Below are 23,323 nucleotides of genomic sequence, written 5' to 3' on the forward strand. Positions count from 1 at the left end.
TTCCAAAAAGGATACTCAATTAAACTCTCGAATACGTAGTCAAATGAAACCCTAAACAGGTAATCAATTATTCTTCAGTAGAGGGTCAAATATGCTTCCAAATATGTTGTCAAATGGAACTTAAACAGTCAATTCAACTTCCAAACAGGTAGTCAAACCAGCCTTCAGGAGAGTCAATTGAACTTTCAAATTGGTGATACTGAAGCCCCAACAGATAGTCAATTTGAACTTACCTCTAGAGAGAAAGAACCCCCTTAACAGACAGTCAATTAAACATCCCCGTAAAGAAGTCAATTGAAATCCCGAGACAAACAAATCAACTTCTTTCAACAGACGGTCAGATGAGCCTCCACGACACAGTTCCGCCCTGTCCGCCTTAAAGCTATGACGCCTTCAAATAATAAATAGTATGAAAGGATGACAATGTTACAGCGGGTTGCAGGTTGCGGGATATGGCGGCAAAAGTCCGTAAGTCTGAACAGCAACCGGCCAGTCCAGAATTTGTACCACCAACCACTTTAGTTTTCTTTTTAATAATTCTCAGTATTTTTCTCTGTGGGCTTAACCCGGTAGCAGCGACGGGCCAAATTTGTGGCTTTACCGTGTAGCAGTGACAGGCCAAATTTGTGGCTTTACCGTGTAGCAGTGACGGGCCAAATTTGTGGCTTTACCGTGTAGCAGTGACGGGCCAAATTTGTGGCTTTACCGTGTAGCAGCGATGGGCAAAATTTGTGGCTTTACCGTGTAGCAGCAACAGGCCAAATTTGTGGCTTTACCGTGTAGCAGTGACGGGCCAAATTTGTGGCTTTACCGTGTAGCAGCGATGGGCCAAATTTGTGGCTTTATCGTGTAGCAGCGATGGGCCAAATTTGTGGCTTTACCGTGTAGCAGTGACGGGCCAAATTTGTGGCTTTACCGTGTAGCAGCAACAGGCCAAATTTGTGGCTTTACCGTGTAGCAGCGATGGGCCAAATTTGTGGCTTTACCGTGTAGCAGTGACGGGCCAAATTTGTGGCTTTACCGTGTAGCAGCAATGGGCCAAATTTGTGGCTTTACCGTGTAGCAGCGACGGGCCAAATTTGTGGCTTTACCGTGTAGCAGCGACAGGCCAAATTTGTGCCATGACATAAACCCCCAAAATAGATGATACATAAACTGATCACACATGCTTTGATATATATTATAAAATGGTTTGTGTGAGGGGTGATTTTTTCTCATTTTTCTTGCTTAGAGGGACCATTAAGAAACATGATCCCCACTGCTACCATGTTAATAGTTTTCTGGGTTTTTGTTGCCTTAGATTTGTTTCCATTGATGTAAAAAATATATATAAAAAAATCTGTATATGGACAATTGTATTTATTTCCAGTTTATGATAGTCTGCCTTCACAAATCCAGGCTTTAATTTGAAGGATTTTGGGACCAGTGGCGTTCAGGATATCAGACTTTTACAGAGTATGGAGCGTGACTGATGATGGCTTACGAGGAACCCCCAAGAATTAATTTATCAGAAACTCGAAATGAACACTGAAGTAAATAGCCAGAAAAAATAAAGGACAATGGCGATGAAAAATGTCACAGAATACACATCGGATGGTTACGAGAAACTCCGAAGAATGATTCCGTGCTTGCAAGGGAAGAAAAAAGGAAAAAATAATAATCAAAGAAAAGAATGAAAAAAATAATGAATTCGAAAAGGGTAAGGAAAACACACTTGATGGCTACAAAAAAACTCTGAAAATTGCTTGGAAGATATTTTATAAAGGGCAAAAAAGGAAAAGAAAATATTATTGGCATTGGGATTGTAAGCAGAATAATCTACAAAATAAACATAGAGAAACATTACACTACAGGGAAATTATAGAGATGAATGAAATGACAGCTGAGACATAATTCCGAGCATGGCAAACTTGTTGAAAAGAGAGAAACCGAAAATAAGTCTAGCAAAAAAGGAAAGAAAAATAATAATGACTGTGAAATTGTAAGCAGAATAATCTACATAAGAAACATAGAGAAGCAACACACTTCAAGGAATTTATAGATGAATGAAATGACGGCTGCGACATAATTCCGAGCATGGCAAACTTGTTGAAAAGAGAGAAACCGAAAATAAGTCTAGCAAAAAAGGAAAGAAAAATAATAATGACTGAAATTGTAAGCAGAATAATCTACAAAATAAACATAAGGAAACAACACACTTCAATGAATTTATAGATGAATGAAATGACGGCTGCGACATAGTTACGAGCATGGCAAACTTGTTAAAAAGAGAGATAAAAGAAAAGAAAACAAGTCCACCGGCAACACATAAAACTCTGCAGCTTTCCAAACACACGAGCACGATAAAAATTCTGTCATGAGTGAACTTGATGAACTTAATTGATACGTACAAAAATATAGACAGAGAATTCATTGCAATAGTATCATCAACTCATTTCCGAGAGACATTACCGGGCATAATCCACCAAATAATGATAGTAATAATAATAATAATGAAAATCAGATGCTATTATATTAGAAAGCTCACCCTTGAAAAACACTACAAGCTAAAGGATAAGAAAATAAGCCTATACCATAAACCAATATCAGAGTAAGATCTATGCAAAGGAAGGACGAGTGCGATTGAAAGTCCGCAGCGATAATAATAATAAAAGTATTGACTAATAATAATAATAACAATAATAATATCCAGCCATACCACATTTTAGCTCTGAATGTTATAAGTTAACTAAGAAAATAATACATACATAGAGAAATAACCTTAGAAATAATAAGTAAAAATAATAAAACTTAAAAATGAAAAAAGGGCAGAAAATATTGCTTAGAAGTGCATATCTAGTGCATTCCTATCCCACAACTTAATAATAATAATAATAATAATAATAATAATAATAATAATAATAGATAGTCATATATATTATTTTATCATGTTCTTCATATAAGCACTTGCGTACGAAGTCTAGTTAAGGGAATGAAAGCAAGTGTGTGTGTGTGTGTGTGTGTGTGTGTGTGTGTGTGTGTGTGTGTGAGAGAAGGTATGAACTATTATTCACCATCATGCACTCCAACACACACACACACACACACACACACACACACACACACACACAATCACAGCTTAGTCAGGCTTTGATAAGTGATGTGTTTTCTCAAGCAAGCGAGGAGGAGGAGGAGGAGGAGGAGGAGGAGGAGGAGGAGGAGGAGGAAGATGATCGTGAGAGGAATTATTTCTCGTACTAACACAACTGAAAAATCTTGTATCACATATCGTTTCCTCTCAAAATAGAAGTAGGGAAAAAAGAAGGGAAAAGAAAAATTCAGGGGATATAATAATAATAATAATAATAATAATAATAATAATAATAATAATAAATAGAAGTGGGGAAAAATGAAGGGCAACGAATACATGAAACGAGAGAAATATTCCACTGGTTAACGAGGGACTTTGAAAACTGCTTACATATAGAGGGCAGCACTGTATCTTTCACCCCCTTGTCTGGAGCGAGCAACGTAACTCTCGACCATGGAGGTAGAATTGGTGGAGTCGACACAGCCCGCTAACCCCATTCATTGAGGTGAAGCCGACGAACTGTCAAACTTACGGCCAAAAGATGGGGGTGGGCGAGCCTGACCTGACCGCCTGACACCTGGCCGTAAAAATGACATCTCGGGCGGATTCACTTAATTGGGCTGATGTCGACTCCACGAATTCTACCTCCATGCTCCAGACAGAGGGATTGAAAGTTAAACACTCCTACCCCATACCCTGAAGCTTTGCAAGTCCAATGTTATGAAAGGAAGATGGAATTCAGTATCTACAAACTTCTAAAAAAATAATAATAGGAAATGTAAAGGAGATAAACAACTCGCTAAAAAGGAAATTCCAGCTGAAGATTGTCCCCTAGAGTTAACAGAGGTTGAAAAAATAAATTAGTTACGATGAAAAGGAAAAAAGTGAATGAATTGATGGGGAAAAAATTAGTTGGAATGAAAAGGAAAAAAGTGAATGAACTGACAGGAAAAAAATTAGTTGGAATGAAAAGGAAAAAAGTGAATGAACTGACAGGAAAAAAATTAGTTGGAATGAAAAGGAAAAAAGTGAATGAATTGACAGGAAATAAATTAGTTGGAATGAAAAGGAAAAAAGTGAATGAATTGATAGGTAAAAAATTAGTTGGAATGAAAAGGAAAAAAGTGAATGAATTGACAGGAAAAAAATTAGTTGGAATGAAAAGGAAAAAAGTGAATGAATTGACAGGAAAAAAATTAGTTGGAATGAAAAGGAAAAAAGTGAATGAATTGACAGGAAAAAAATTAGTTGGAATGAAAAGGAAAAAAGTGAATGAACTGACAGGAAAAAAATTAGTTGGAATGAAAAGGAAAAAAGTGAATGAATTGATGGGGAAAAAAATAGTTGGAATGAAAAGGAAAAAAGTGAATGAATTGATGGGGAAAAAATTAGTTGGAATGAAAAGGAAAAAAGTGAATGAATTGATGGGGAAAAAATTAGTTGGAATGAAAAGGAAAAAAGTGAATGAATTGACAGGAAAAAAATTAGTTGGAATGAAAAGGAAAAAAGTGAATGAATTGATGGGAAAAAATTAGTTGGAATGAAAAGGAAAAAAGTGAATGAACTGACAGGAAAAAAATTAGTTGGAATGAAAAGGAAAAAAGTGAATGAATTGACAGGAAAAAAATTAGTTGGAATGAAAAGGAAAAAAGTGAATGAATTGACAGGAAAAAAATTAGTTGGAATGAAAAGGAAAAAAGTGAATGAACTGAAAGGAAAAAAAATTAGTTGGAATGAAAAGGAAAAAAAGTGAATGAATTGACAGGAAAAAAAATAGTTGGAATGAAAAGGAAAAAAGTGAATGAATTGATGGGGAAAAAATTAGTTGGAATGAAAAGGGAAAAAAGTGAATGAACTGACAGGAAAAAAATTAGTTGGAATGAAAAGGAAAAAAGTGAATGAATTGATGGGGAAAAAATTAGTTGGAATGAAAAGGAAAAAAAGTGAATGAATTGATGGGAAAAAAGTTAACTGGAATGAAGAGTAAAGATGTGAATGAGTTGATGGGTGACTCAATACGAACCACAGACACAAGAACGATAGAAAAAATATATAACAGGTAAATAAATAAACAAGTGATTAAATCTTGTACGAGTTTCCTTTTCTTTATAATCCTTCCTTTTTCTCTTTCTTCCTTCTAAATACAAATAAATAGCAAAATTAAACTGATTCATATTTTTTTCCATACTTTCCTTCATGCCAGATTTCAGATAATTGTCGTTTTAAGAGAGTTTGATTTCCTGCTTTTAAGAAGTTGCGATGTTTTGGGTGGTGATTATAATTTCCACTTTGCATGACTTCAGACTACTGGGTGATCAGATTAGTGGAGTTCTGCTGTAAATTAACCCTCAAACAGCGGCAGTATTTGAAGAGCAGCTCCCCTATAATGAGGCGTCTGTATATAATCACTGCCGACCGTAGCATGAATATAGTTTGGCCGCATAATGAATGTTTTAACTATCCTTTGCTCTCTATATTTTTCTTGTCTTTCTTTCTATTTCCTTACAGTGTTACCTTATATTTTCTTTTATTTCCGGCTTTGTTTTCATTGCTTTCCTTCCCTCTTTCTCTTTTCCTTCTTCTCTGGCGAGTGTGATTAATATTTCTCTCTCTTTTGCTATGTATATTTCCCTTTTTCTTTACTCCGCTACATTCTTGGGGGGTCTTTCACATACACTATGGGTCACATTTTAAAACATTTCTCCTTCCAAGTTCACATATTTGACAAGGCTTTCGTGGGAGTTGTAGGCATTTCCAGGAGTAGTTTTAAGATCCTGGTGGTAGTTTGACCCTTCTTCTGTACCACGAACCTAAAAAAAGACCCATTAGAACATGATTGATCCCCTCTTTGACCTTTAAAAATAGTTGATGTTAGAAGCGAAGGTGTCTTGTAATACCATCCAAAGGGTCATTGTGTCTATAGAGATTCTACCGCAGTCTGGGAGTGTTGTTATATTTCTGCCATACAAAACTGACCGACTGAATTTTGGACCATCTATATAGAGTTCCATCGAAGTCTGCGGGTTAACACAAAGCAAGATTCAACCCTTACAACTTTGATTTTTTGTATTGCTTCATTCCTTCCTTTCTATAATAATCTCAAAACTTTCCTTCCTTCCTTTCTTCTATTGTTGTATGGCTTCATTCTGTATTTCCTTCCTTTTTCCTTCCTAATATAATAAAAAATTTCCTTCCTTTCTTATATTTTTGTACTGCTTCATTTCGTATTTCCTTCCTTTCTTCCTTTCTATTATAATCTCAAAACTTTCCTTCCTTCCTTCTATTTTTGTACTGCTTCATTCTGTATTTCCTTCCTTTCTATAATAATCTCAAAACTTTCCTTCCTTCCTTCCTTCCTTCTATACCCTTGAAAACCTGAATAAGGAGTAAACAAAGAAATCAATACAACGCAACCAACACTCTCCGATATAAAGCACATGACACACTTTGATTCTTGCAGGACACTAGCTTATGGTACAGCCTTGAGCACTCGATGGCCACAGGGAGACAGGCTAGGAAAAAAAGTTATCCGTCGCTCCCCACGCACAGATGAGTAACAAGTATGAACGTCGGGAGGAATTCATGAGGCGACAGATTTTGTTTTACATCACACTGCTGCGAAATGTAAATAGATAACACATAATCTCATTCTCGGTAAACGAATTCCCACGAAACAGCAACATGAGAGAAAATAAAAGGTGAATGAATGACGTATATTTCATCCGCAGTAAACGAATTCCCACGAAACAGCAACATGAGAGAAAATAAAAGGTGAATGACGTATAATTTCATCCGCAGTAAATGAATTCCCACGAAACAGCAACGTGAAAAAACAAAAGGTGAATCAATATCATATAATTTCATCCTTGGTAAACGAATTCCCACAAAACAACAACATGAGAGAAAATAATAGATGAATGAATGACGTAGAATTTCAGCCTCGGTAAATGAATTCCCACGAAACAGCAACATGAGAAAATAATAGATGAATGAATGATGTAAAATTTCATCCTCGGTAAATGAAGAAAAAATAATCCGTGAATGAATATCGTGTAATCTCATCCTCGGCAAACAAGCTCCCACAGGACAGCGACACAGGGCAACGTAAGCACTAACTCGGGTGTTAATTCGGAATCTCTTTTATAGGAGCAGCGATTAGCGTTTTTTTTTTTTTCTACACTCCCTTTTTGTTGCCCTCGCGTTGCTTCCTTTACCGTAAAAAAATAAACAAGCAAAAATACCGCAGTGAAAAAACACCGAAGAATTTTTTATTTAGCCTCTACGGTAGGATCCTGAATTGAGCAAGAATTTAGCGGATCCATGAAGTATCACAATCTCCGTTAGCTCTATTGAATAATACATAAAATATGACCAACGGTATTTGATTTTCGTTCGTCTAAGTCTGTTTCTCGCCAAATTCCGTCCATTTTCATAACCTGTTTCTCCTGTTTAAGACCTGCTCGCCTTACTAATAATTCATGGTTGTGTATTTTTGGAAAGTCAAACTAAGTGCGATTTACATTATTTGATCTTCTGGCATTTGTAACCCAGCTATACGTACATTTCCAGCCCAAATCCGTGCCAAAAATAGCCCAAACATAAGTAGCTCCTTCCAGCCCAAATTTCAGAGTCAATGCAGTCAGATTACACCATGGAACGTAGCTTATGTTATGTTCATGCTGCGTGGCCCAAACAGCACGGAGAGACCTTATCACCATCACAGCCTATGATCAATGTTAGCTGAGACAAAGACAGAGATAGAGATAGGTAGACAGAAGATAGATATAGATAGGTAGACAGAAGATAGATATTGATAGATAGATTGCAAAATTTCTCTTTACAATGCGATTTATTCAACGTTAATTTTTCACTTCAAGGAGTTAGAGGAATGAGAAGAAATGTAAACGTTATGGTATTTATGATTCTTTAAGCAAGCCCCGACGATCATGCTGAGAGGACGAAACAGCATGGAGATCACAGCCTATGATCAATGTTAGCTGAGACAAAGACAGAGATAGGTAGATAGAAGATAGATAAAGATATGTGTTGCAAAATTTCTCTTTACAATGCGATTTATTCAACGTTAATTTTTCACTTCAAGGAGTTAGAGGAATGAGAAGAAATTGAAACGATATGCTATTTATGATTCTTTAAGTCCCCGACGATCATGCTGAGTGGTCCAAACAGCATGAAAATGTCACTGTTGGCGCCACCACCCAGCTGTACCTCCCTCGCCCTTCATCCAAAGTCAGTCACTACCCTTATCACCGGCCTCCCCTCCAACCTCCCTTTACATGAATTACCCTTCCCCCTTTACTAATATTAATGAGATTACTTCAGATATAGGCATTTTTTCTATCACAATGAAGGAAGTTGGAAAGTTTCGTTTAGTCGGCGCAACATCTGTGGTCATATGCCGGAGAGAGACAGGAGGAGAAGGGAACAGAGCCCAGGAGACGGGACACAACCCCCGATTAATACCTGGTACCCATTCACTGCTGGGTGGACAGGGGCGTAGGGTATCGGAAAAGCCGCCCAAATTTTTCCACTCCGCCCGGGAATCGAACATCACAATGACGGTAGCATTAGCCAATCAGTAAGGTCATGGTAAAGTTGGGGGCAAACGCTAAGCTGTTCATCTCTGTCTCACTGGCCCTTGAGTGTCCGAAGCATGAGAACCCACTACCCCAGGACACAGGGCAGGAGTGACATTCAGGTTACCACAGTTTACCTTCCCCAGGTTTCCCCAGGTACCCATTTATCACCCAAAGAGAAAAATGAACAACAGGAAGGGATGTACATTGAATACTTGGCCCCATGGATATGTAGCTAGACATAAGGTAGTGATGAACATTGAATATTTGGGTCCATGGATTTGAGGCTAAACATGCTAACCACTACACCATGGAGCCAATAAGCAATGCAAGCAAAATAGTCAGCCAATCAGTGAAAAGGCAAGAGCAGCGTCAACCAATCAGTGACGACTTCAAGGAGAGGGGGCGGGGCTTACAGTACAAGTTGGGTGGCGGGGAAAACAGCCTCACAGCCTCGGCAGCATAACAACAAAGAGTGCGGCTAAATTCATCCTTGCAGCGGTACTTTTCAGCGATCGGTTTCCGTCTCGCAAAATCGGAATAACAAAAGAAGTGGATAAGTTGCGTCACCTCCGTTTTGTTTTGTTTTTTCCTCTTCTATAAATGAAAGACTTGCTTGGTGGAGGTTAGGGGAGTGAGGTGATGTTTTGGTCTTGTGTTGGCGGGTTGAATAGGGAAGGGAAGGGGAATGGATGAGATAGGAAGGGAAGGGAAGAGCATGGTAGGGAATGGAATAGAAGAGAAATGAAGGGAAAGGAATGGAAGGAAACGAAAGAAAAGGGAAGGGAAGGGAAAGGGAATGGAAGAGATGAAAAGGGAAGGAGAGATAATAGAAGGGAATGGAAGAGATGAAAAGGGAAGGAGAGATAATAGAAGGGAATGGAAGAGAAGGGAAGGGAGGGGAAAGGGAAGGAATGAGAAGGAAAGGGAAGGAAAGGAAAGGGAAGAGAAGTGAAGGGTAGCCAAGGACAAGCATGAAAAATCAACAGATTCTTACATTAAAACAATCTGCTCGAGAAACCCAATCAATTCCCTGGGCAGCTCATGTGACTCGGAGAATAAACTTGACAAAACAGGGAAGAGGAGGAGAAGGAGGAGGAGGAGGAGGAGGAAACATGGAAGGACAGGCCACATACAGAATCCTATCTCATCAAACGGTTGCCTGTTTCAATTTGTCAGGAACTTAAGTGAAATACCTAGAGGGAGAAAAAAAGTTAGAAGAGTTGACGTAAGGAAAGGGGACGAGAGGATGGGAGAGGAGACGAGGGAATGAAAAAGGTGAGATGGGAAACGGAGATGAAAGGGAAATGGGAAAGTGGGGAAAATGGGAGATCAAAGGTAGAAAGGATGGGAAAAGGAGATGAAAGGGAAGTTGATAATGAAAAAAATGGGAAACAGAACAGGTAGGAAGGATAGAGGAGAGGGGAGGAAAGGGAAATATAGAAAAATGGAAAATGGGAGATGGAAGGAATAGGAAAAATGGGGCGGGGCACAAGGCAATGAGAACAGGACCGCATACGAGACAAACAGTAAATTATGATGAACGGGGGAAGAACGGAAGAGAGGAAGGGCGAGAGGAGGTGACGAACAGGGCAGGAAAGGAAGAACGAGAGACACATAAAGATGAGAACCACATACATGACAAACAGAAATGACAATGAACAGAAAAAGAAAGAACGGAAGGAAGGACGAACGAGAGGAGATGACGAACAGGGCGAGAAAGGAAGAGAGACGAGATAGACGGGGAATAATGGAAGACAATAGACGACATGAAGAAGACAAAAGAAAGAGAACGGAAGGACGAAGAAAGGCGGGAACAATGCACGTCAACAATAATAATAATGATAATAATAATAATAATAGTTGTAAGATCACCATACGTGCGCGTCACACTTACTTACATTATTTATTTATTCCTTATTTTTAAAGACGTTCGGTACAGTGGTAGTACGTAACATACTTGCGTCGTCGCTGTTGTAGTAGTAATAGTAGTAGAAGTAGTAGTAGAAGAAGTAGTAGGAGTGGTAGGCAAAATGGTAGTACATATCGTTAGTGGAAGTAGTGACAGCAGAAGTGGTGGTAGTTATCAATTATTACCGTAAGTATTTTAAGTAGTAGTGGTGGTAGTAGTAGTAGTAGTAGGAACAGTCATAGAAACATTGGTGACAGTAGTAACATTAGCAGGGAAAAAAAGATTGCAGTAGTTATAGATATCAATTTTTACCATCAGTAGTAGTAGTAGTAGTAAATGAAGTAGTAGTAGTAGTAGTAGTAGTCATAGTAGGAACAGTCATAGAAACATTGGTGAGAGTAGTAACATTAGCAGGGAAAAAAAGATTGCAGTAGTTATAGATATCAATTATTACCATCAGTAGTAGTAGTAGTAGTAGTAGTAGTAAACGAAGTAGTAGTAGTCGTAGTAGTAGTAGTAGTAGTAGTAGTAGTAGGAACAGTCATAGAAACATTGGTGAAAAAAGATTGCAGTAGTTATAGATATCAATTATTACCATCAGTAGTAGTAGTAGTAAACAAAGTAGTAGTAGTAGTAGTAGTAGTAGTAGGAACAGTCATAGAAACATTGGTGAAAAAAGATTGCAGTAGTTATAGATATCAATTATTACCATCAGTAGTAGTAGTAGTAGTAAACAAAGTAGTAGTAGTAGTAGTAGTAGTAGTAGTAGGAACAGTCATAGAAACATTGGTGAAAAAAGATTGCAGTAGTTATAGATATCAATTATTACCATCAGTAGTAGTAGTAGTAGTAAACAAAGTAGTAGTAGTAGTAGTAGTAGTAGTAGTAGTAGGAACAGTCATAGAAACATTGGTGAAAAAAGATTGCAGTAGTTATAGATATCAATTATTACCATCAGTAGTAGTAGTAGTAAACAAAGTAGTAGTAGTAGTAGTAGTAGTAGTAGTAGGAACAGTCATAGAAACATTGGTGAAAAAAGATTGCAGTAGTTATAGATATCAATTATTACCATCAGTAGTAGTAGTAGTAGTAAACAAAGTAGTAGTAGTAGTAGTAGTAGTAGTAGGAAATCATAGAAACATTGGTGAAAAAGATTGCAGTAGTTATAGATATCAATTATTACCATCAGTAGTAGTAGTAGTAGTAAACAAAGTAGTAGTAGTAGTAGTAGTAGTAGTAGGAACAGTCATAGAAACATTGGTGAAAAAAGATTGCAGTAGTTATAGATATCAATTATTACCATCAGTAGTAGTAGTAGTAGTAAACAAAGTAGTAGTAGTAGTAGTAGTAGTAGTAGTAGTAGGAACAGTCATAGAAACATTGGTGAAAAAAGATTGCAGTAGTTATAGATATCAATTATTACCATCAGTAGTAGTAGTAGTAAACAAAGTAGTAGTAGTAGTAGTAGTAGTAGTAGTAGTAGGAACAGTCATAGAAACATTGGTGAAAAAAGATTGCAGTAGTTATAGATATCAATTATTACCATCAGTAGTAGTAGTAGTAGTAAACAAAGTAGTAGTAGTAGTAGTAGTAGTAGTAGTAGTAGGAACAGTCATAGAAACATTGGTGAAAAAAGATTGCAGTAGTTATAGATATCAATTATTACCATCAGTAGTAGTAGTAGTAAACAAAGTAGTAGTAGTAGTAGTAGTAGTAGTAGTAGGAACAGTCATAGAAACATTGGTGAAAAAAGATTGCAGTAGTTATAGATATCAATTATTACCATCAGTAGTAGTAGTAGTAGTAGTAAACAAAGTAGTCGTAGTCGTAGCAGTAGTAGTAGTAGTTGTCGTCATCCGTACATACAAGCATCTCATATAAAATTGACCCTGAGTCACAAATCACCGAGCAACAAAAACAGTGTGAATCGACCGACCAGCTTTGGGGGGGCATGGCATGGCGTATGCGGCAGCGGCGGCGGAGGTCAACAGAGGTCAGGTCGGGTCGGGTCGGCCCGCCTGCCGCCTCCCACAGCAGCAGCAGCGCGATCACAGGTTGGGTGCGGGTTGGGGGTCACGATGTCGAAGGAGGGAGAGAGAGAGGCTAAATTTGTGTGAGAATGAGGACAGAAGGAAGAAATAGAGAAAGGCAGGAAAAAAAAAGACAAGCAAAGAAATAAAGGAGGACAAGAAAAAAGAGAAAAGGAGGGATGGAGGAACAGGTGAGAAGGATGGTAAAGAAAAATGGTGCATGATGAAATATGAAAAATACAGACAGGCAGGAAAAAGAGACAAGGAGGGACGGAAGACAGCGAGAGAGCAAATGAAGAAAAAGTATTGTGAGGGAATATGCATTAGAAAAGAAGGGGAGGAATGCAGTATCGAGAAAACAAGAGTAAAGGAAAAAAAGTGAATGAGTATGAGAGACTGACAAATGGAAGAGGAGAGGGAGGGTAAAGAAATTAGGTAGAATGAAGGAATGCAAGTGAGGAAAGGAGAGGAGGAATGTAAGAAATATTAAGAAACACAGAAGTAAAGAAAATAGAATGAGACAATAAAGAATGGAGGAGGAGGAGGAGGAAACGGAGAATAAAGAAAAGATATGTCTGAGGGAATGCAAGTAAGGAAAGGAGAGGAGGAATGTAAGAAGTATCAAAGCAAAACAGAAGCAGCGGAAAGAGAATAAGATAGACCGAGGTGATAGAATGACCCCCAAACCAAGCCAGAGCAGGACAGAGGACGGCAGGTCAGGCAGGTCGGCGGAGGAGTACGTCAGGTCAGAATCAGGGCAGGGATGAGGTGCGGCGAGGTGGGGCATGCTGGCTAACCCCTACACCCCCTTTCCCTTCCATCCCTCTCCCGTTCTGTCCATCTCCTACCCCCTCCCTCCTGGCCCCGGCCCTCCCCGTCCTGCAAATGGCTTGGTCTACTCGAATATAAGCGAGGCTGCGGCGTAGGACACAGAGGAGTCGGAGGAGGTGTAGCAGCGTGAGGACTGTGCGTACTGCAGGAACTTTAGCATCATGCGGTGTCCGTTGGTGGTCTTCTGTAGGGTAGCCACGGCCTGCGGAGGAGAGGAACGTGGGGTGAGAATATGGGGTGACGGGAAGAGGGATGGAAAAGGAGGAGGAGGTGAGAATATGGGGTGAGTGAAGACGAGTGGGAGAGAAAAAGAAGGAGGAGGTGAGTTAAGGTAAAAAGTTAAAGAAAAAATGTTAAAAAATAGTAAAAAAAGAAAGTTAAGGTAAAAAAAAAAAGTAGAGTAAATAAAAATAACGAAAAAACCACCACCACCATCACCACCACCACCCCTAGCAACACCCACATTGAGCAACACTCCGATGGGATGGCGGCCGCAGATGGTGTTGCCGTACTTCTTCAGGTACTCGGTGAAGGCACTGGGGTTTAAGGTCTCGATGAGGCTCATGCCCTGCTTGTCCAGCTTCTGTATGGACTGCCAGATCTCCCCAACAGAGCGGTCGTAGTAAGTGTACCGGAAGCGCTGGCCCCAGTGGCAGAAGTCGGAGGATATCACAAACAGGCTCTGGAGGGGGGTGACAGAAATTAACCCAGTAGCTGCGGGGATCATGTTTCTTAAAGGCCCCTCCAAGCGAATTAATGAGAAACAATCATCACTCACGCAAACCATTTCATAATATATATAATGAGAAACAATCATCACTCACGCAAACCATTTCATAATATATATAATGAGAAACAATCATCACTCACGCAAACCATTTCATAATATATATAATGAGAAACAATCATCACTCACGCAAACCATTTCATAATATATATAATGAGAAACAATCATCACTCACGCAAACCATTTCATAATATATATAATGAGAAACAATCATCACTCACACAAACCATTTCATAATATATATAATGAGAAACAATCATCACTCACACAAACCATTTCATAATATATATAATGAGAAACAATCATCACTCACACAAACCATTTCATAATATATATAATGAGAAACAATCATCACTCACGCAAACCATTTCATAATATATATAATGAGAAACAATCATCACTCACACAAACCATTTCATAATATATATAATGAGAAACAATCATCACTCACGCAAACCATTTCATAATATATATAATGAGAAACAATCATCACTCACACAAACCATTTCATAATATATATAATGAGAAACAATCATCACTCACGCAAACCATTTCATAATATATATAATGAGAAACAATCATCACTCACCCAAACCATTTCATAATATATATAATGAGAAACAATCATCACTCACACAAACCATTTCATAATATATATAATGAGAAACAATCATCACTCATGCAAACCATTTCATAATATATATAATGAGAAACAATCATCACTCACACAAACAATTTCATAATATATATAATGAGAAACAATCATCACTCACGCAAACCATTTCATAATATATATAATGAGAAACAATCATCACTCACGCAAACCATTTCATAATATATATAATGAGAAACAATCATCACTCACGCAAACCATTTCATAATATATATAATGAGAAACAATCATCACTCACGCAAACCATTTCATAATATATATCAAAGCATTTCATTCATTCATCCATTCATTTCATCGACGCCTGCTCCTAGAAGCTCCCACTAGGAGATGGCCACGGTAGAAGAGTTTCCACCTTTCTCTATCCAGATACTCCCTCCTTGCCTGCTCAAAGTTTCTCAAAGATCTTTCCCCCCTCTCCCTAACGTACTCTTGCACCCTATCCCTCCATTTCACTGGATGTCGTCCTCTAGCATTCCCTCCCTCTATCTCACTCACATACATTTATGATCAAAGCATTTATGATCAGTTTATGCATCATCTATTTTGGAGGGTTTATATCATGGCAAAAATGTGGCCCGTCGCTGGTACACGGTAAAGCCACAAATTTGTCCCATCGCTGCTACTGGGTTAATATGAGTGAGTGGATATATGACTAGGAGGACTGAACCGATATATGAAAAATTAATTGCTATACATCCTGTTAATCATCTCAGCAACAATGTTCATGGCCACTCTATATACAGGAGCGGGACTTTTTTTCTTCCCCCTTAGCTGATACCATTAATGAAACAAAAATATGGAGGGGTCATACAACGTGAGTTTTGCATAATTTGAATTGATGTTTGAGGCTACAATATTAGGTTCGTGTGGACTTAACTTATGATGCGTATCTTTGAGTTATGATGGGGGTCTTGTGTTGAATGTAACCTAATTATAAAAGAAGAAACACCTGTAAATTTGCTATGGAAAATATGCTAATTCAAATTCGTGCAATGCATATCCAGAAAAATAAAACAACATCGTGTATGAATAATTGAGCGGCTGCATAAAAAACGTAATAAATATAAGTATGACAACACCATGAAACGAGTCAATAAATCAAGCAGCTAAAAGAATATGACTAAGAGCGTTAACGAGGCGGGAAGGTGCTCACCTGGGGGTCGGCAAGGTAGGGCGCGAGGAGGCGGCCGTACAGCACCTCTCTCTCCGGCGTAAGGGACCCCACCAGGACCGGGACAATGGTGAAGTGATCCCGAAAGCTGCCGGAAGGTAACGAGGGGTAAAAAATAAAATAAATAAATAAAAAAAATAAAAATAAAAATGTAAGTAAAAAAAATGTAAGGTAAGGTGCTGGAGATGCAAGAGAGAACACACAGTACAAATACACACATAAACATACACTGATCATTGCAAATATGACCCCAAGAAAAGAAGATGGACTGTAACAAAGAAGAAGAGGCTGGAGACACAAGCGAGGAGGAAGATCATCGCAAATTCAACCCCAAGAAAAGTAGATGGACTGTAACAAAGAAGAATTAAAAGCTGAAGACACAAGCGCAGAGGGGGATCATTGCAAATCCGACCCCCCAAAAAAGGAGATGGACTATATATGAAGAAGATAAAGAGGAGGATCATCACAAATTCGACCCCAAGAAAAGAAGATGATGGAGCGTAAACGAAGAAGCTGGAAAACAAGGGAGCACCACCGAGCACAGAGGACAAAGTTAAGCCCACCCCAAGCCATCATACTCACTCCTCCATGACCTTGGCGACGTAAGGGAGGTGCATTTCAATACTGTGCTCGTCCTCATCTGCTGACACACTCATCGTCTCAAAATGGCCCGTCTGGTACAGCTCATTGTAGACTGAAACACATAGGGAGTGAAGAATAACCTGGATGCTATTTTAAGGTACATTTTTAGCTTGTTCTAGAGGGAAACATGTGTACTAATGTAAAATGTGTCTATTGTTAGAGTGGAATGTGTGTGTAATGCAAAGAAATGTGCCTGTTATAGTCAATGAGGTTCCTTGTAAAGTGAAACAGATATGTAATGCAAAGAAATATGTAGGTATGGTTTACAGAGATTTAGTACTGTATAACTTTAGACTAAAAAACATACAAAAAAAACACACATGTACATTTAAATAACTCTAATATATACTGATAAAAAATAAAACCTCATGTATATATATAACTATGACTTTTATGGAAGTTAATAAGTATGCATGTGTATAAATCAAAATTGTTAGTCATTTCTTCTGTCTCCTTTGTATGAACTGAACCTGTACATCACAAGCTACACTCAATCCTGGAAAAATACAAATTGCGAGAACAGATAAACAAACAAACAAACCAAGAAAACAAACACACAGCGAGCAAATGATAAATGAAACACCGTACCAAACAAAACTATGGGTGCTGAAAAGTATACACACATTTAAGGTATTAGCATATCATAAAATCAGGGAAAATAATGAATAGTAAAAACCTGAATCAGTCACATGAAAAAAAAAAGCAGTACGAACAAATAAGTAAGAACACACACACACACACACACACACACACTCACCTTGCTGGTCGACGGTGAGATCGTAGAGCGGTGTTCGGTACTTGGTAAGGGAAGAGAGCGCACAGCCAGACAGTCGAACGTGGTGGGAAGGACCGAGAATGAACACCCGCTTCCTGTGGACGTAACATAACAGCGATGGTAACACTAGTGGTGGTGGTGATGGCAGTGGTATTGTTGTACACTTAACCCCGTGACTGTGGATTTCCTACCAGAAGACATCACCAAGCTACAGGAGTGGAACAAAAAGTGGCTGCTACAATTCAATGAAGAAAAATGTAAAGTCCTGCAGCTTGGGAGGGGATATCCAGCACACCAATACCACATGGGAAACACTCCACTATCCACCACAGAGGCAGAGAAAGACCTGGGAGTGTATGTTACCAAGCTACCAGTGAAGGGATATCCAGCACAGCAATATGACATGGGAAACACTCCACTATCCACCACAGAGGCAGAGAAAGACCTGGGAGTGTATGTTACTAAGATACCAGTGAAGGGATATCCAGCACACCAATACCACATGGGAAACACTCCACTATCCACCACAGAGGCAGAGAAAGACCTGGGAGTGTATGTTACTAAGATACCAGTGAAGGGATATCCAGCACACCAATACCACATGGGAAACACTCCACTATCCACCACAGAGGCAGAGAAAGACCTGGGAGTGTATGTTACCAGGCTACCAGTGAAGGGATATCCAGCACAGCAATATGACATGGGAAACACTCCACTATCCACCACAGAGGCAGAGAAAGACCTGGGAGTGTATGTTACCAGGCTACCAGTGAAGGGATATCCAGCACACCAATACCACATGGGAAACACTCTACTATCCACCACAGAGGCAGAGAAAGACCTGGGAGTATAATGTTACCAGGCTAACAGTGAAGGGATATCCAGCACACCAATACCACATGGGAAACACTCCACTATCCACCACAGGGGCAGAGAAAGACCTAAGAGTATATGTTATCAGGCTACCAGTGAAGGCCAGCATACCAATAGCACATGGCAAACACTCCACTATCCTCGCAGAGAAAGACCTTATCTCTTATCAGGCTACCAGTGAATATCCACATACCAATACCACATGGCAACACTTCACTATCCACCACAGAGGCAGAGAAAGACCTGGTATGTTACCACACTACCAGTGATATCCAGCACACCAATACCACATGAAACACTCACTATCCACCACTGTTGCACAGAAAGACCTATGTTACCAGGCTACCTCCCGCACACCACTGCCACCTCAGCAAACACTCCACTATCCACCACCCACCTTTTTTTTTACAGCAAACAGCACAAGCCCACATTGCCACAGTTCCATGCTTCACACTCCTTAAATTCACATCACACACACCCCCCCTCACTCCACCTGTATATTCGTGCCACACCCTCGGAATACTCACACCACTACGGGAGACACTTGTCGATATGCATAGGCACCGACGGCACCGCTGTACTGGTACCCCGCATGTCTGTGGACGGAAGGAGGGAAGATAAAGGGAGAACCGCAAGATAAAAAAAACTTCACCATTAGAGATATGAGATAGTTTAAAGTTAGAAAGTAAATATGGAATGGCTTAACTAGAAAATTATGGGATGGTCTAAAACTAAAGAAAAATAACATCACAGGCTACAAGGTGGTTTAAAACTAGCAAAAACTTATAACATTTGAGGACATGAGATGGTTTAACAGTAAGAAAAGCTTAAAACACAACAGAACATAAAATGGTTTAACACTAGGAAATACGAGCAATGATTTAATATAAGGAAGAATTAGATGATTGAGCACTAGACAATATGAGGATGATTTTCCACTTAAAAAAAAAGAACGAGATCATTTAATACTGGAGAAAGAAAAAACAAATGGCTCAACACACACAAATGACTCAAATACAACACAAATACATATACATACATGCCATTAATCTATCCTTTTTCAACTTCAAAACAAGCACACACATAGAACTTACTTATACTTAGTCAATGTAGTTAATTTAGATGATAACAGGCATGTCATCTGATGAAAAAATGATAGAAAAATTGAATGAGAGAGAAAGATAGAGAGAGAGAGAAAGAGAGAGAGCCACGGAGGTCTTACGGGGCAATGATGGCACGCGCTGGGCCATGGGAGAGGTCCGCCTGCCCCAGCCAGTTCTCAAGTTGCCGCGCCAAGTCTGTGGCTGCAAGGGAACGGAAAAGGGAAATCATTGGCTTGGCTCATCTGGTTAGTTTTCAGGTCATGAGAAATTTTTAACCTAACCAACCCGAACCGCATGAGATACCGCTGATTATTCAAACATCGTATTAGTCTTCGGCAACACTAATGTGGCTGATCTGTCTTTCGTGACCTGTTTTTCAAGGTGCAGTTAGTTGGTTTTGTTCATTTTTTTATATCACTTTACGTCTGAGCTTGTGATATGTTGACTTAACCCGGTAGCAGTGGGGATCATGTTTCTTAATGGTCCCTCTAAGCGAGAAAAATGAGAAAAAATCACCCCTCACACAAACCATTTCATAATATATATCAATGCATTTGTGATCAGATTATGTATCATCTATTTTAGGGGGTTTATATCATGGCACAAATTTGGCCCGTCGCTGCTACCGGGTTAACACTGTGAAAGTCTAACTCTTCCAACTAACTCCATCACCAAAAAGGAATTAAAAAGACAAAATATCCATAAAAATGTTAAAACTAGCCATAGAACTTAAAATAAATACTAATATGACCCTTAAAAAATTAGGTGAAAGCCAAAGGGATGATTACCAAGTGCTCTAACTATAACACATAACAAAAACCTATCACTGCTAAATTGGTGACTTATTAGGTTATGTTATTTTCTTGTGTATGTTTAGCTCATGGCCAGGACAGCATGATGATAGGATGAAGGTGTACACAATTCATGTTTTACTACAAAGAAAAGATCAATTTTACACATAATGTTTGGAGTTTGAACAAAGTAAAACTGTTGCTGGGATAAGTGTTCGGAGTGTTGTTGTTTTCTTTCTGTGTGCATGCGTGTGTGTGTGTGTGTGTGTGTGTGTGTGTGTGTGTGTGTGTGTGTGTGTGTGTGTGTGTACAGTTTACGGATTTTGAGTTATGCTTGTATTAACCCACCTTCAGATCCATAATAATTCTACTTATCCTGTTATGTTGGTGTGTGTGTGTGTGTGTGTGTGTGTTGCTAACTAACATACATATAAACTAACATATGTATGATCTATCACTGTCAAAACTAACACAAAGGGAACAAAGAAAAAGTGAACAGCAGTGAGGGAAGACAAAGAAACAGGAAACACAGCAAAGTCTATGGACAAAGAAAAACAACACAAGAGACAAAGAAAATGGCAATGCTGCTTAAACCTGGACACCAACCCAAACAACCAAAACACCCAAGATATAAAACTCAACCATTATATAAGATCACAACCAATACAACCACACAAACCCTGACCAATATCCATTAAACCAAGCATAACCTAAGCGACCAATGCAAAGCGGCGACCCGAACTTCATAAACTAGGTCACAATAGGTCACAGTGCCTCCAAACAGTGTCAGGAGAGAGTGGAATTGAGGTCAGCCTGTCATGAGTTGCCAAGGCTGGGTCGGGGCAAGGGAAGTGTGTGAATTTGAGCCTTAATGCGTTTTTTTTAGTGTTAAGGGATGATGAAAGGGATTTAGGGTGTGTGTAAGTGTTTGTTTGTTGTTTTGATTGGTGTGTTTGTACTGGGTGTGTTTTCTTGGGTTAGTTTGGTGTTTGGTTTATCTTGTTCGCAGAAAGTAATAAAAATGTAGGTCAGTTCTAGAGAGGAGCCTTAATGCGTTTTATTTAGTATTTGTTTGTTGTTTTAATTGGTGTTTTTCAGTTATAATTTAATTTTTTTTTTTAGTTCGGTGTTTGGTTTATCCTGGTGACAGAAATAGCATAAAAAGTAGGGATTGGGTGTGTGTAAGTGTGCGTTTGTTGTTTTGACTGGTGTGTTTTTTGTGTGTTTGTATTGGGTGTGTTTTTTGGTTAGTTTGCTGTTTGGTTTATCTTGTTGGCAGAAACTAGTAATAAAAATGAAGGTCAATTCTGGAGGGGAGCCTTAATGTATTTATTTATTTTTTTTTTTTTTTAGTGTTAAGGGAAAGCTGAAAGGGATTGGGTGTGTGTTTCAGTGTTTGTTTGTTGTTTTAATTGGTGTTTTTTTTGTGTGTTTGTATTAGATGTGTTTTTTGGGTTGGTTTGGTGTTTGCCTTTTCTTGGTGGTAGAAATAGTAATAAAAAGTATGTCATTCATTTCTGGAAGGGAAAACACACACACACACACACACACACACACACACACACACACACATTCCCTAATATAAACACACATAGCTATATATATACACACACACACACACACATTCCCTAATATAAACACATGTACATACACACAAGCACACATAGCTACACACACACACACACACACACACACACACACACACACCGTCCTAAGCATACACACACACACACACACACACACACACACACACACACATCCACACACACAAACCCCATAACACAAACAAACACACACACACCCTCTCCCCCCCTCCCCTACATATTCGTACCAAACACACACACACACACATACAAACACACAAACACACACACACATACACACCCTCTCCCCCCCTCCCCCCTACACATTCGTACCCAACCCAAACACACACAAACACACATACAAACACACAAACACCACTCCACACACACACACACACACACACACATACACACACTCTCCCCCCCCCTCCCCCCTACATATTCGTACCCAACCCAAACACACACAAACACACACACACACAAACACCTGCCCCCTCTCTCTCCTCCTCACCAGAGTCCGTGTACCAGCTGCCGGCGTGTGTGGCTCTCCTGGCTGACATCTTAACACCTATCTTGCTAAACTTTGGGGGAAAATAAAGGAAATTAAAGTAAATCACAACAAGGGACTGGTCTGCCTCTCTGCTGGTCTCCCCCGGTCGCTTCTTCTCCGGACCCTGTGAGAGAGAGAGAGAGAGAGAGGGAAGGAGAGGGGAGAGAGAGGGGAGGGATGGAGGGAAGGAGGGAAGGAGAGGGGAGAGAGAAAGAAAGTGAGTATGTTATGGTGGACTGTGTTATTCTCCTTATTTTTGGTGTTTTGAGTTGTTAGAGAGAGAGAGAGAGAGAGAGAGTGTGTGTGAGTGTGTTATGGTGGACTGTGTTATTCTCCTTATTTTCCTTATTTATTGGTTGTTTTGGGTTGTTAGAGAGAGAGAGAGAGAGAGAGAGAGAGAGAAATTGAGTTATGGAGAATATATAAGATATAATATGCTATGCTCTTCTTCTCCATTACCCTTTCTCATTTGCGTCAATCTGTCTCTGAATCCTTGAACACCCATTAGTCTGTTTGCAATTTCTACCTAGCTATAGAGTCAAATGTGGGATATGAAGTTGAATCCAATATAGTTTTATGACCCTGGTGGTAGCTACTCTTTACCAAGGTCTAGATAAAGGGAGGTCATCCCGTGCACGGTCGGCTCAAAATTCATCCCAGCCCGCGCATCCTCCCAAAAGTGATCCTCCCCGAGATCCAAGTGATAAAAAATGAGTTAGGGTGAGAGAAGAGAGAGAGAGAGTGAATAAATTTAGCGGGAGCGGGCGAGAGACGGCAGCGAGCGGAGACCCGGAGGGCAAAGGTCAGGTTAACTGTCGTGATGTGACTGATGGGGTTGCCTACTCGCTGAGCTTTTTTTTTTATACCCTGTGGAGGGAAATAGAGAGCGAGAGGAGGCTCCTCCCAGCAGTCCAATAGACGTTACCAACTTACCTAAG

At 39.4% G+C, this 23,323-nt stretch overlaps 1 protein-coding gene and 1 long non-coding RNA gene across 3 annotated transcripts; one reads left to right on the top strand and one right to left on the bottom strand.

Annotated features, from left to right (window-relative positions):
* The first annotated feature begins 4,017 nt into the window (after positions 1–4,017).
* Positions 4,018–10,972, top strand: LOC126986258 (uncharacterized). Of its 2 annotated transcripts, none has more exons than XR_007739456.1 (3): positions 4,018–4,162; positions 4,211–4,819; positions 4,966–10,972. It is a non-coding gene; the product is annotated as an uncharacterized LOC126986258 (long non-coding RNA). The 2 variants fall into 2 exon arrangements; XR_007739457.1 differs by having other exon boundaries at positions 4,259–4,819.
* Positions 10,973–11,802: 830 nt separating this feature from the next.
* Positions 11,803–22,527, bottom strand: LOC126986260 (protein MEMO1-like). The gene is made up of 8 exons (XM_050842234.1): positions 22,347–22,527; positions 19,581–19,662; positions 18,886–18,954; positions 17,468–17,580; positions 16,651–16,762; positions 16,051–16,156; positions 13,901–14,119; positions 11,803–13,639 (listed from the first exon to the last, which is right to left on the bottom strand). Exons 1-8 carry the CDS (start codon positions 22,393–22,395, stop codon positions 13,502–13,504), a joined length of 888 nt encoding a protein of 295 aa, XP_050698191.1. The 5' UTR covers positions 22,396–22,527; the 3' UTR covers positions 11,803–13,501.
* Between the last annotated feature and the right edge of the window lie 796 nt (positions 22,528–23,323).

Source organism: Eriocheir sinensis, chromosome 61 (genome assembly GCF_024679095.1).
Source record: "Eriocheir sinensis breed Jianghai 21 chromosome 61, ASM2467909v1, whole genome shotgun sequence".
NCBI lineage: Eukaryota > Metazoa > Arthropoda > Malacostraca > Decapoda > Varunidae > Eriocheir > Eriocheir sinensis.

Bases quoted from the DNA above. Each gene is read 5' to 3' on its own strand.
- LOC126986260 (XM_050842234.1), bottom strand. From the start codon at position 22,395: ATGTCAGCCAGGAGAGCCACACACGCCGGCAGCTGGTACACGGACTCT. The intron at 16,763-17,467 runs GTGAGTGTGTGT...TATGTGTTTCAG, and splicing joins TCTCACCGTCGACCAGCAAG to TCTACAATGAGCTGTACCAG. The intron at 16,157-16,650 runs GTGAGTATGATG...ACCTTCCGGCAG, and splicing joins GTCGCCAAGGTCATGGAGGA to CTTTCGGGATCACTTCACCA.